Source organism: Aquarana catesbeiana, linkage group LG08 (genome assembly GCF_042186555.1).
Source record: "Aquarana catesbeiana isolate 2022-GZ linkage group LG08, ASM4218655v1, whole genome shotgun sequence".
NCBI classification, from domain to species: Eukaryota; Metazoa; Chordata; class Amphibia; order Anura; family Ranidae; genus Aquarana; species Aquarana catesbeiana.
The window spans coordinates 154,299,460-154,312,595 of record NC_133331.1 but is presented as its reverse complement, the minus strand read 5'-3'; the positions used below and the strand labels follow the sequence as shown (position 1 = coordinate 154,312,595).

The 13,136-nt window shown below is 42.2% G+C and overlaps 1 protein-coding gene across 2 annotated transcripts in view; it reads right to left on the bottom strand.

Annotated features, from left to right (window-relative positions):
- LOC141106129 (acyl-CoA desaturase-like) overlaps positions 1-13,136 on the bottom strand; it is an 83,807-nt gene that overhangs the window by 29,123 nt on the left and 41,548 nt on the right. For both annotated transcript variants that reach the window (XM_073596579.1, XM_073596578.1), the window contains exon 2: positions 7,021-7,282. In XM_073596579.1, coding sequence (XP_073452680.1) covers positions 7,021-7,264 — 244 coding nt within the window. In that variant the 5' untranslated portion in view covers positions 7,265-7,282. The remainder of the gene's footprint in view (positions 1-7,020; positions 7,283-13,136) is intronic.

Here is a 13,136-nt window from a genome sequence, read left to right as displayed (position 1 = left end):
GGGGGGGGGGTGTTCGCCCATCCAACCCCCCCTTTCCTGACCTTCACTTTCTTGACAATGGGCTCCCATAGGGAATCACTGATTTTGAATAGAGACAGAGAAACACTAGATGAGGCTTAATGCTGTGTATACAGCGTTAAGCCTCGTTAAATCGCGTTTAACACCTTTTACCGGCATCTGGCGTTTTTACAGCTCTAGCGTTGGAGCCTCAGAACACGCTGGTCCTGGGTTTTTTTTGGAGCTTAAAAAAGCCTATGCCACTTACAGCTCCTAAACGCCTTGGTGGGCATGAGGCTATAGGCTAACATGGAGAGGTGTTTTTAAGCTGTGAAAAATGCTCCTAAAAGTGGCTGTAAAAACATCTGTGGGCATAAGGCCTTAAAAGTCAGCAGCTACAAATACTGTAGCTGCAGACATTTAATATAAGGACACTTACCTTTGCAGGAATCCCGCAATGTCGTCCCCCCCCAAAGCCGATTCATCCATCGGCATGGGTGCAGGCACCGGCATTGCAATCAATGCTGTGTACACACGAACGGACTTTCGACAGACTGAATCACGCCGGACTTTGAGGGACTTCTGTCGAATTGGACTTGTCTACACACAATCACACCAAAGTCCGACGGATTTGACCGTCATGACATACGACCAGACTAGCATAAGGAAAAATAGCTGCCCTAGCATCGGTTTTCGTCCGTCGGACTAGCATAGACGAACGGATTTTTCGACCAGACTCGAGTCCGTCGGAAATATTTGAAACATGTTCTAAATCTAAAGTCCGTCACATTTTCGACAGAAAAGGTCTGCTGCAGGTCCGATGAAGCCCACACACAGTCGAATTTGTTCCGTCGGACAAGTTTGGTCGAAAAGTCCGGCCGTGTGTACACGGCATAAGAGAAACTGCCAGTAAGGCTTTCAGGCTTCACAGCCAGTTTCCTACTGTGCATGCGTGAGTTGCGTTGTGAGTTGACGACGTACATCGCTGTGGCGGGGTAGGACAGAAGACCTACAAAACAGCAAAAAAAAAAAAAAAAAAAGAATATACAAAAACAAGGGGGGATGGGGTGCTTAATTGATTAAGACCTAGTTTCAATTTAGCCTAGAACTCCGCTTTAAGCTGTCCTTACTCACACTAACATGATAAGTGTATCAAACGCTTAGAGCCCTTGCACACTGGGGCGGTTTGCAGGCGCTATTGCGCTAATAATAGCGCCTGCAAACCGCCCCGAAAGTGCCGCTGCATGTATTCCTGTGTGAAAGCCCCGAGGGCTTGCACACTGGAGCGATGCGCTGGCAGGACGGTAATAAAAGTCCTGCTAGCAGCATCTTCGGAGCGGTGAAGGAGCGGTGTGTATACCGCTCCTGCCCATTGAAATCAATGGGACGGCGTGGCTATACCGCCGGCAATGCGCCTCTGCAGAGGCTCTTTGCGGTGGTTTTTAACCCTTTCTCGGCCGCTAGCGGGGGGTAAAACCTATTAGCTATTAATAGCGGCGTTTTACCGCCGACGCCGCCCCAGTGTGCAAGGGCTCTTAGGTGTCTGTTTGAGAAACTGTCATCAGTGGTGATCCCAAGGGTCACCGCTGATCACAGTCCATTAACAGTTTATGAAACAGAAATGATCGGGAAGAATCTCTCATCTCCGCCGATCATCTCCACACACTGATAATCTGTGATTGACTGACACAGAAACGCCCAGTTTATGAAGCTGCGATCTCAGCACTTCACTGGCGATCTCTGAGAATTCACACTCCCCGATTCACCAGCTCAGAGGTGGAGAATCGGGGAGAGAAGAGAGAATCCCGGGGGGAAGGAGGAAGATTTTTGACATCCTACTTCAGACCCCCCAAGCCACTACCATGTCCCCCTGCCATGTCATATATATATATATATAGATAGATATATACATATATATATATCTATCTATATATATATATATATACAGATAGATATATATATATATCTATCTATATATATATAGATATCTATCTATCTATAGATATATATAATGTGTGTGTGTATATATGTATATAAAGTGTAGGGGGACAGATGTTTTGTTAACTAGGTGGGCGGTCACCTCTGAGAATGTCTACGTACTGAGCAGTGATAATTTATCACTGCTTAATAAATGGACATCTCTGTGTTTCAATGAATTTCTGGTACTGTAATCTTGTAAAGTATCACGAGATTCCAGTATCAGGGGCCATTCTCCACTATTCAAAGCATTTGTAGATCGCTTCACTCCTCCAAAGGACAAGCGATCTACACCGCTTCATAAACTGACATCCAGAGGAAAACAAACTCCTATGTGAATGTCGGAGAATGGAGCAGTGAAAATGTTTCATTGCTTCATAAATGGACACCTAAACCTGCTGCCCAAACCTTTAACCTAACTCCTAAAAGAAGCCCTTATCTCCTAGTCTAACCTCAAAAATGAAACCTCAAGCCTTGATCTTATCCCTATATTTTAATCTCCACCCTACAGGTTACGCCCTATCCCTTCACCCTAACCAAAGTCTACTTCATCATCAACTATCCTAAAATCCAAACCCCTAAACATAACTAAGAGAAACCATTAAAATAACAAATGCCACTTTAATAAAGAACAAAAAAAAAAAAAAAAAAAAGCTGCTGATGGGTATAAAGTGATGCTTGCACATACTTGAATGTAGCGCTATTTAGATTAAAAAAAAAAAAAAGAAGACTTTGGTACTTCCTGGTACTGTCAAAGCATTTAGCATTAAAACAAAGAAAGCAAATGTGATTTATAACTCAGCAAATGATGCATTGGCAACTGTATGATGATATTTGGGTGAACTTTCAACTCTTTACAAATAAGCCCCTTGGGTCAGTTACATGGCCCTTCTCAGGAATAAAAAAGACGTTCTTGTGGTGTCAGTGATTGCTACAAAACTGCTGCACCAATTATATACAGTACTTACAACCTGAGACATATTTTCCCATGAGAACTTGTCTGATCTCAGTGCAATTATCTGCTTTAGATTAAATGATAGATTTTCATAATATGAGCAACAATATGCTAGTGATAAATGAATACCTGTAGATGAAGCATTCTCAAGAGACATTGCTATAAAATGTACACACTGCTTGTTCGAGAATTTTAAACCAACACATTTATTAACAAGCAGAGCAAAGTTGTTTTTTTGTTTTTAAATGAGGCAAATGCTTGTACCATTAGTGAAATAGATGGTTTGCCTGCTGACTGGAGGCTCATACATTTTCCCACTACACAGAAATGCTTTCACATTTGTTCAGGAAGGGCTGAATAATTGAATTAGCAGGATAAAGCCCTGAACAATTGAGATCCCATGAAAATGCACTGCGCTAGTTCTTTATGAAGAGTGACTTTATGACCTTCTGGATGATTGTTAAATGTAGTATGACTTTATCAAAATTGTGTCTGTGTAGTCTACCACTAAAATTTTAACATTTTCCAGAAAGTGGCATATGTGCATATAGCATGGTGAATAAGTATTGTAATTAACTTAAAAATGTGATGGTAAAAAAAAAAGGAATTGCTAATTGTACCCATTTTTCAGCTCAGACTGCAGTGGTGTCACATGGGGTTGCAGAGGCAGTAGAGCTTAGCCAATCAGTTTGCTTAGCTTAGCTATTATTCTGGCAAGTAACTTATTGGCAATGAAGCCTGTTGCGTTAAAACCAAATAACTAACTGCAGGTAAGGTCTGTACATACATAACCTATCATGATCTATGAATAAGGCACCATGCTTAACGCATAGACATTGTTTTGCTGCTGCGCCTACTGCTGTTACTTCACCACCTAATCAACACCATTAAATGCATAGTAATGCCGCGTACACACGATCGGATTTTCCGACGGGAAATGTTCGATGGGAGCTTGTTGTCGGAAATTCGGACCGTGTGTAGGCTCCATCGGACATTTTTCTGAATTGTCTGAATTTCCGACAAACAAAATTTGAGATCTGGATCTCAAATTTTCCGACAACAAAATCCGTTGTTGGAAATTCCGATCGTGTGTAGACGCATGCTCGGAATCAACAGAAGAGCCGCACCGGCTATTGAACTTAATTTTTCTCGGCTCGTCGTACGTGTTGTACGTCACTGCGTTCTTGACGTTCGGAATTTCGATACAACATTTGTGTGACCGTGTGTATACAAGACAAGTTTGAGCCAACATCCGTCAGAAAAAAATTTGGATTTTGTTGTCGGAATGTGCGATCGTGTGTACGTGGCATAATTGTGACAAACAGAGCAGAAACGGGAAAATGTATATAGAGTTTGAAGGCTTCATTGCCACCTTTTGCACCATGTTATATCAGTATTTAGGGTGTGCCATGTAACATGGTGCAAATGCCTCCTCTCCCACCCTTAACTGTAGAGCTAAAATTTGGGGAGGGAGGGGCGGTACTCTTAGCCAATCAGGGCTCTGTCAGATAAACACTGTGAACACTTTTACAGAAAGGGAGGGGCACAAGGATAACCTAACTTTTTTAGGTCTGTTGGCCATTCATTGTCAAGTCAAAGGCTGGGGTGGGTCTTGTCCATTCTGATTTGTTTACCTGCAATGTAATCTGTTGGAAGGGATTGCATACCTGTCTGTGCTGTCTGGCAGGGATGCATAGATCACACAATTAGCCGAAGAGAATCAGAAATCATTTGACAGGTATACCATTTTATGTGTATTTTAACTGAAGCTGGCATTCAACTTAACATTTACACAATCAGTGTACAGTTATATGGCGTTATGTCCTGCATTCATCTCTACGGTGCAATGCCAAGCACTACCAAGAGAGGAACAACCCTTCCTGCTAATTTATAAACCGTCAATAAAGATTCTAACAGCTAATAATGTATTTGGTTCAGCAACTGTGCTTGCACATGGAAAGTTAGCAGATGTATGAATCTGTGCCAATTCTTTCTGCTAAATAAAAGATGTGCAATTTATTATAAATTTCATACAATGTGCTCAGTCAATAAATACAATTGTCTAATCCACTTAGAAAAGATGGGGGGGGGGGATTTACTAAAACTGGTGCACACAGAATCTGGAGCAGCTGTGCATAGTAACCAATCATCTTCAGCTTGTTCAGTTAAAGTGGTTGCAAACCCTTAGATCTCTTTCACACTGGGGCACTTTTCAGACGTTTTTGCGCTAAAAATAGCGCCTGTAAAGTACTTGAAAAGCGCCTCTCAAGCCACCCCAATGTGAAAGTCTGAGTGCTTTTACACTAGGGTGGTGTGCTTGCAGGACGGGGAAAAAAGTCCTGCAAACAGCATCTTTGGGTATACACCACTCCTACACCGCCCCTGCCCATTGAAATGAATGGTCAGCGCTGCCGAAGCACCAGAAAAGCACTTGGGCAAAGCCGCAACACAGGCGCTATTAACCTTTTCTCGGCTGCTAGCGGGGGTTAAAAGCGCCCCGCTAGTGGCTTAATGGCACAGCTATAACAGCAGTAAAGTTCCGCTTTACCGCTAACACCCGCACTGCCCCAGTGTGAAAGGGGTCTGAGGTCCCTTTCACATGATCGGACCGATCATGTCCGCCTGTGCATTTTTCAGGCAGACCCGATCGGGCCACCCATTGTCCTCTACGAGGAGGCAGATGTCAGCGGATATGTGTCCGCTGCCACCCGCCTAACACCCGATTCGACTAAATTTGCTGAAAACAGACGTTAGGTGATACGTTCGTCATCCGTCCAGTGGGTCTGATCAGATGACAATTGGATGTTTTCATCCGACCGTCCCATAGAGTAGAGCGGGCTCTGTCCTTGTCCGCTCTGCATAGCGGAGCGGACCTATCATCCTCCTACTCAGCGGGGATCAGTGGAGATGCCCCGCTGAGTAGGCAGATTGGTCGGATCCACCCCGTGTGAAAGGGGCCTTACATATACCCAGTGAAGTCACTGTCCTCAGGTGATACACAGTTGTTTTCTATGTGTCCTTGTGTTGAGCCTGAGTTTATTAACATAGATCAATTCAGCTCAACGGACATGGTTTGGATGAGCCCTAAGAAAATGAGAAAAGTGAAATAACGCAAAGCAAACCATCAGCATTCATCTTTCCATCACCTGACATCAATAATATAGCACCCGAATGGTTGCTATGTTGTATTACTTTACGCTGCATTTTAGATTTGCTCTTTGCAATAAACAACCCCATGGTTCATGGGGTCAGAATGACTCTAAAAGGAATACATGGAAGAATTTAAAAACTGAACTAAAACTAGTATATTTGTGCAGCCACTCTCACTGTTCTCTTATCCTGAACGGATAAACATTTTCTACTAAAGCATAATGTATGAATCATGAAGATTAGAGATGAGCTTGGGCATCCACCAAACTCATCTCTGTTTGAACTTCTAAGCTGCACTCTTTTTGACTCAAGTCAGCGGTGGGCCAGGTCATTCCCCATCCCATAGCACACATAAAGAAAGGGGCGGGATGCTGGTGACGTCAGTGCCCTTACATGGACGCATGTTCAATATTTGCCAAGGTCAGTGGCTAAATATGGGTATCGCTTTTAGATCCACCAACAACTATGTAGTGTAAGGCATGCCTGACTGGATACAAATGAATTGGATAATATAGGTAGGTTCAGATTACATTGTTTTGGTAAACCTAAGATTAAGTGAACAAAAATTGTATGACCCTAAGAAAGATTTGTTCATTTGTTTTAATAATCAATCTAAGCACCTTTGCTGCTGATCATTTGAAGATTCAGGTTCTGGCGCTGTCATCACTATCCTTGCTTTATTACACAGTGGGGTTGATTTACTAGAACCAGAGAGTGAATCTCTGTATGGTAGCCAATCAGCTTCTAACTTCAGCTCATTCAATTAAGTTTTGACAAAAAAAAAAAAAAAACTGGAAGTCGATTGATTTCTATGCAGAGCTGCACCAGATTTGCTTCCTGTTTTAGTAAATCATCCCCAGTGAGTCTCTGACCTCGAACAAGCATGTGTTCTGACATGATAACACCTGATATTAGTGAACATAAAGTGTGTAATGTCTTACCCCAAACCAAGGTAGCAGGCTTTGCTGATGGTATAAGAAAAATCCCATATACTGCTGAGGCATGTAGTAAAGTCATTAGTATGACATTTCTCCATACTATTTTCATGGGAGGTCTGGGACCTTTCTGCTCTTGATACGAAGGGTCAAATATATCATCCGTCATTCCACGATGTGCTCCAATATCCTCAGCAGTTACACTGGGATTTTCCACACATGTACCCACAGTCTGACTCCCTCGATACATGATGTTAACAAAAGAAATCTGCAAAACAAAATAAATATTATAATTCTTAAAGAGACTAAGATAAGCACATCTAAGTATATCCATGCTATACAAAATGTGTAATGGAAACAGTGCAGTGTTAAAGTGTTACTAAACCCAGGACCCTGCTGATCACATACACCAAGCTGAGCATGCGCAGAGTGCCCCCCCAGTGCAATTTTATAGCACTGATCGCTGTATAAATGCCAATGGTCCCAAAAAAGTGTCAAAAGTCTCCGATCTATCTGTCGCAATGTCGAAGTACCGCTAAAAATCGCAGATCACCGCCATTACTAGTAAAAAAAAATGATAATAATAAAAATGCCATAAATCTTTCCCATAGTTTGCAGGCGCTATAACTTTTGCGCAAACCAATATACGCTTATTGTGATTTCTTTTACCAAAAATATGTAGAAATATATATATTGGCCTAAACTGATGAAGAAATTAGTTTTTTTCAAAAAAGTTTGGGGATATTTATTATAGCAAAAAGTAAAAAATATTGTTTTTTTTTTCAAAACTGTCGCTCTTTTTTTGTTTATAGCACAAAAATAAAAACCGCAGAGGTAGTCAAACACCACCAAAAGAAAGCTCTATTTGTGTGAAAAATGTTGTTTGGGTACAGCATCCAACGACCGCACAATTGTCAGTTAAAATGACGCAGTGCCAAATTGTAAAAAGTGCTCTGGTCAGGAAGGTGGTAAAATCTTTCGGGGCTGAAGCAGGTATACAGACCGATTTTACTGTTGGGGGTTTAGTAACACGTTAAAGCTGAACTTTAGAACAATACACTACAAGCAGTATAAGTTTCTTAATTTGACCTGATATCAGCCTCTTGCAGTCCCCTGTACAGCAGAACTCAGACTGCTGCAGTGCTCATATAGTAACAAAGGACTTACTGGAGAAGGGACAATACCTGTACATGTTCCTGAATTGTAGCAGAGAAAACCAGGTAGGTCAGTGATATGTGGGAGAGCTATGTAAGTTTAGACAGAAACACAAATGTAAAACAGCTCCTGACTGGAGCTGGAATTCAGCTTTAAAATATTCACTTCTACTGAATTTACTTTGGCATACAGTTAGGTCCATATATATTTGGACACAGGCACAATTTTGTTTTTTTTTTCCAGGTATTTACCAATACATATTCAAGGTATAGTTATATAATGGATATGGGCTGAAAGTGCACACTCCCAAGTTTAATATGAGGGTATGTACATCCAAATCGGAGGAAGGGTTTAGGAATTACAATTATAGCTCTTAAGTATAGCCACTCCCCCTTTTTCAAGGGACCAAAAGTAATTGGACAGTTGAATCAAAAGCTGTTTCATGGCCAGGTGTGGGCTACTCCTTTGTTATTTCTTCATCAATTAAGCAGGTAAAAGGCCTGGAGTTGATTCGAAGTGTGGTATTTGGAGTCTATTGCTGTGAACCTACATCATGCATTCAAAGGAGCTGTCCACGCAAGTGAAACAGGCCATTGTAAGGTTGCAACAACAAAACAAATCCATCAGAGAGATAGCAGCAACATTAGTAGTGGCCAAAACAACAGTTTGGTACATTCTGAGGAGAGAAGAATGCACTGGTGAGCGCAGCAACATAAAAAGGTCGGGACGTCCACGGAAGACAACAGTGGTGGATGATCGCAGGATCCTCTCTACGGTAAAGGAAAACCCATTCACAACATCCAGTCAACTGAAGGGCTCTCTCCAGGAGGTGGGCGTATCATTGTCAAAGTCTACAATCAAGAGAAGACTTTACGAGAGCAAATACAGAGGATTCATCACAAGGTGTAAACCATTTATAAGCCTGAAGAATAGAAAAGCCAGATTAGACTTTGCCAAAAAACAACTAAAAAAGCCAGACCAGTTCTGGAAAAGCATTCTTCGGACGGATGAAACTAAGATTAATGTAGATTGATGTACCAGAATGACAGGAAAAAAAAGTGTACAGAAGGCTTGGAAGAGCTCATGATCCAAAGCACACAACGTCATCTGTAAAACATGGTGGAGGCAGTGTGATGGCATGGGCATGCATGGCTTCCAGTGGCACCGGGTCATTGGTGTTTATTGATGATGTGACAGAAGACAGAAGTAGCCGGATGAATTCTGCAGTGTTTAGAGATATACGGTCAGCCCAGATTCAGCAAAGTTGATTGGACAGCGCTTCACAGTATAGATGGACAATGATCCAAAACACACTGCAAAAGCAACCCAGGAGCTTTTGAAGGAAAAGAAGTGGAATATTCTGCACTGGCCAAGACAGTCACCTGATCTCACCTCAATTGAGCATGCATTTCACTTGCTGGAGGCAAAACTAAAGGCAGAAAGACCCATAAACAAAGAACAACTGAAGACAGCTGCAGTTAGAGCCTGGCAAAGCATCAGAAAGGAGGAAACCCAGTCTCTGGTAATGTCCATTGTGGGATCTGCCCGCGATCTGACAGCGCTGAAGTGTGAATGATAAAACGTGGAACTCGCATTTGAGATGCCATTCATTTGAATGACACTTCAAATTGCGGTGCAGGTCTGCTGCGAAACATGCTGCAATCACGGCAACCGGCATCGCGGGATGCATGTCTCCCATAAGTAGCTCCTGAACTATTTTTGGGCAACATGCATCCCGCAATGCGGGTTGTCGCGTTTGCAGCACGTTTTATCACGTGACAATCGCGGCAGATCTGCACCGCGATTTGAGGAGTCATTCAAATGAATGCCATCTCAAATGCAAGTTCCGCGTTTTGTCATTCATACATCAGCACTGTCAAATCACAGGCAGATCCGCCCGAGATTCAAAACGCTGTAGTGTGAATGTAGCCTTAAAGCTGAAAGTCTGCACTGTAAATTCATTTGAATTGCTTTGTTTTTATTTTATTCTGGTGGCATACAGAGCCAAAAGTATGAAAATTGTGCCTGTGTCCAAATATATATGGACCTAACTGTATGTAGTATAGATTTGTGACGATCCAAAACAGTATGTGCAATACTTTTCTGGCTGTATGGCCATATTAAAGTTCTTCACCAAATTTATAAAAGACATGCAACAGGTTTCTTGTTATGTCAAATGCATGCAACAGATTCAGTTAGTTCCTATATGCAATACTTTTACATTCTCCTGCTATGCCTGTGTCAAATGAATTGAGAAAAACTGTGATAAGGAAAGAGAAGGTAAATAATACCTCATACATACCTTTTCTAGAGCCAATTTAGACAGGAGCTAATTAACTTACCAGCATGTCTTTGGAGTGTGGGCGAAAACCGGAAGAAACCAACGCAGACACAGGGAGAACATGCAAACTCCAGGTAGGTAGTGTCGTGGTTGGGATTCAAACCAGCGACCCTTTTGCTGCTAGGTGAAAGTGCTAACCACTACACCACTGTGCTGCCCACTTGGCATGCTGATGCCTTAAGAGTTCCCGTAAATGGAACTCCCCCCTCCACCAAATGGTTTGGACCAGTGCACAAAGCAAGGTCCATAAAGACATGGATGAGCGAGTTTGGGGTGGAGGAACTTGACTGTCCTGACCTCAAGAACACCTTTGGGATGAATTAGAGCAGAGACTGCGAGCCAGGCCTTCTCGTCCACATTAGTGCCTGACCTCACAAATGCGCTTCTGAAAGAATGGTCAACCATTCCCATAGACACACTCCTAAACCTTGTGGACGGCCTCCCAGAAAAGTTGAAGCTGTTATAGCTGCAAAGGGTGGGCCAACTTAATATTGAACCCGACGGACAAAGACTGGGATACCATTAAAGTTCAGGTGCGTGTAAAGGCAGGTGTCCCAATACTTTTGACAATATAGTGTGTATTTGATCAGTCCTGATGTTCTAACGGCCTACGGACAGGAGGATGTAAACAGACTTGTGCAGCCATGATCTTGGTATAACCGCTTGCTGCCCAGGCTGTATATATATACGTACTTTGGCACCAAGCAGATAATATGCTTGTTTTCACCTTTTTCATCCTTAGGTGCATCTAGGTGTTGCTGATCTCCTGCAGCCTTACTGAAGCCCTATGTTTCTACACCAGCAATGGCTTCAGGGAATTAATCAGGATGGGTTTCATGATGGTTACAACAGTGGACTCTGCCTACCTACTGGGTGTCGAAACTGTCTAGTCTCCATCAGAAGCCTATGCTATAGGATGACAACCAGAAAGGAACTGGAATAAAGGGTGAGAGTGTTGTCAGCTTATAATAAGGAGTGTCTAAAACCAGGCCCTTCATGGCAGGATAACCATTTTAGTGAAGGCTACCAATGTAAAATGACTGAAAATTATATTTGAAATTATACTGACATATTAAAGCGCCTATGTTTAAATGATTGCGTTTACATTCTTTAAAGCGGACCTTTAACTCCAGAGAGCTGCCTCCCCCTAACCCATAGTGGTAGTAGTAGCGGTCATGTAATGATGTGTGAGAGCTGCTCAGTCCTGGCGTACTGTAAGTCCAGGAAAAAAGTCATAGTGACTTGTGACTAGAGTGTTGTTCCAGCCAAAGAGTAGCGGTGAACTGAGGGGGAAGCACTGGAGTGTAGAGCAGTAAGTAAAAATTGTCAATAATTGCTTTTGGGGGAAACCAAAAAGAAAAAATAACTTAATTTTACTTTAGCTGCAGGTCCAGAGTAACCAGAGTGAATCATAAAAGTCACACACATCTCTATATCCATAAACTCCTACAGATATTATCTCAATGACCTTTCTATTTGCTAGTGACCAACAATAAATGTTGTGTACTGGTTGCTATATGTTAGTGGGCTTTGTACAAAAGAACTTTTCTTTATCATACATCATTGGACACAGAGCCTAAGTAATTACTTAATGGTTTATGGGCCACCTTCAGGTGTTGACACTGGTATACCCAATCAAGGACGTTCAGTCCCTATATAACCCCTCCTCCCTCCAGGAGCACATCAGTTTTTTCGCCAGTGTGTAAGGTATTGGTCACGAGTGAAGATGTGCTCTGAGGAGCTCCAGGAGGGATCCATGCTGGATTTAAATAACCTCCACAGCCGGATCCATCCAAGCCACTGAGGCCACAGGATGGTACCCGGGCCTCGCATAGAAGAGCAAGGTTTTGTCTGTAACGCTGCTCTTTGAGGGCTGGACCCAGGACTTTTTTTGGTTTTGCTACATTACCTAAAGTTGTCCTGAGGGGTGCTATACAGGTCCAAAGGAGTGGAACCCCTATTAAAAGGGACCCGGTCTTTGAAGGTTTACTAACGTTGCCCGTTGTGATGGGTGGAGTTTGGATTTGTCTGTTTCAGCAGTATCCTGCAGCGAGGATGAGGGTAAGGGAAGAAGCTTAGGAACTGTAAAAAGTGCACCTATGCATTTTCTTCCATATATTAAACATTGCAATGCCTTAAAATCTCCTCTAGAAGGAGTAAAGATACCTTATTACGTTGTTTCTCAGCAGCTCTGTTCAGCTACAACAGCTCGTGTGGTCCCAGTTGCACGTAGGGGTTTGAACTGAACAAAATGTTCCTCTCCACCCCCATTGGGGAACCTAAGGGGATGGGGGGTACAGCAATGTAAAAGCTGTACTACATCATTTGGGTAGTATTGCATATTTTAAGTATTTGGCAATGTGTCAGCGCTAAACTGATTTACACTTATTGAGAATATACGTTTCAACTGCTAAATATATATAAGAAAAATAAAATTAATAAAAATAATTATATATATATATATATATATATATATATATATATATATATATATATATATATATATATATATATATCCCCCCTTTGAGGGGTGCGGGGCGGCGTGGCTTTTTTTATTTTTTTTATTCATCAAGTGGAGCTTGGTTCTGGTTTGGGCGGTTTAGCAGCAGCCAGTTTAATAACATTT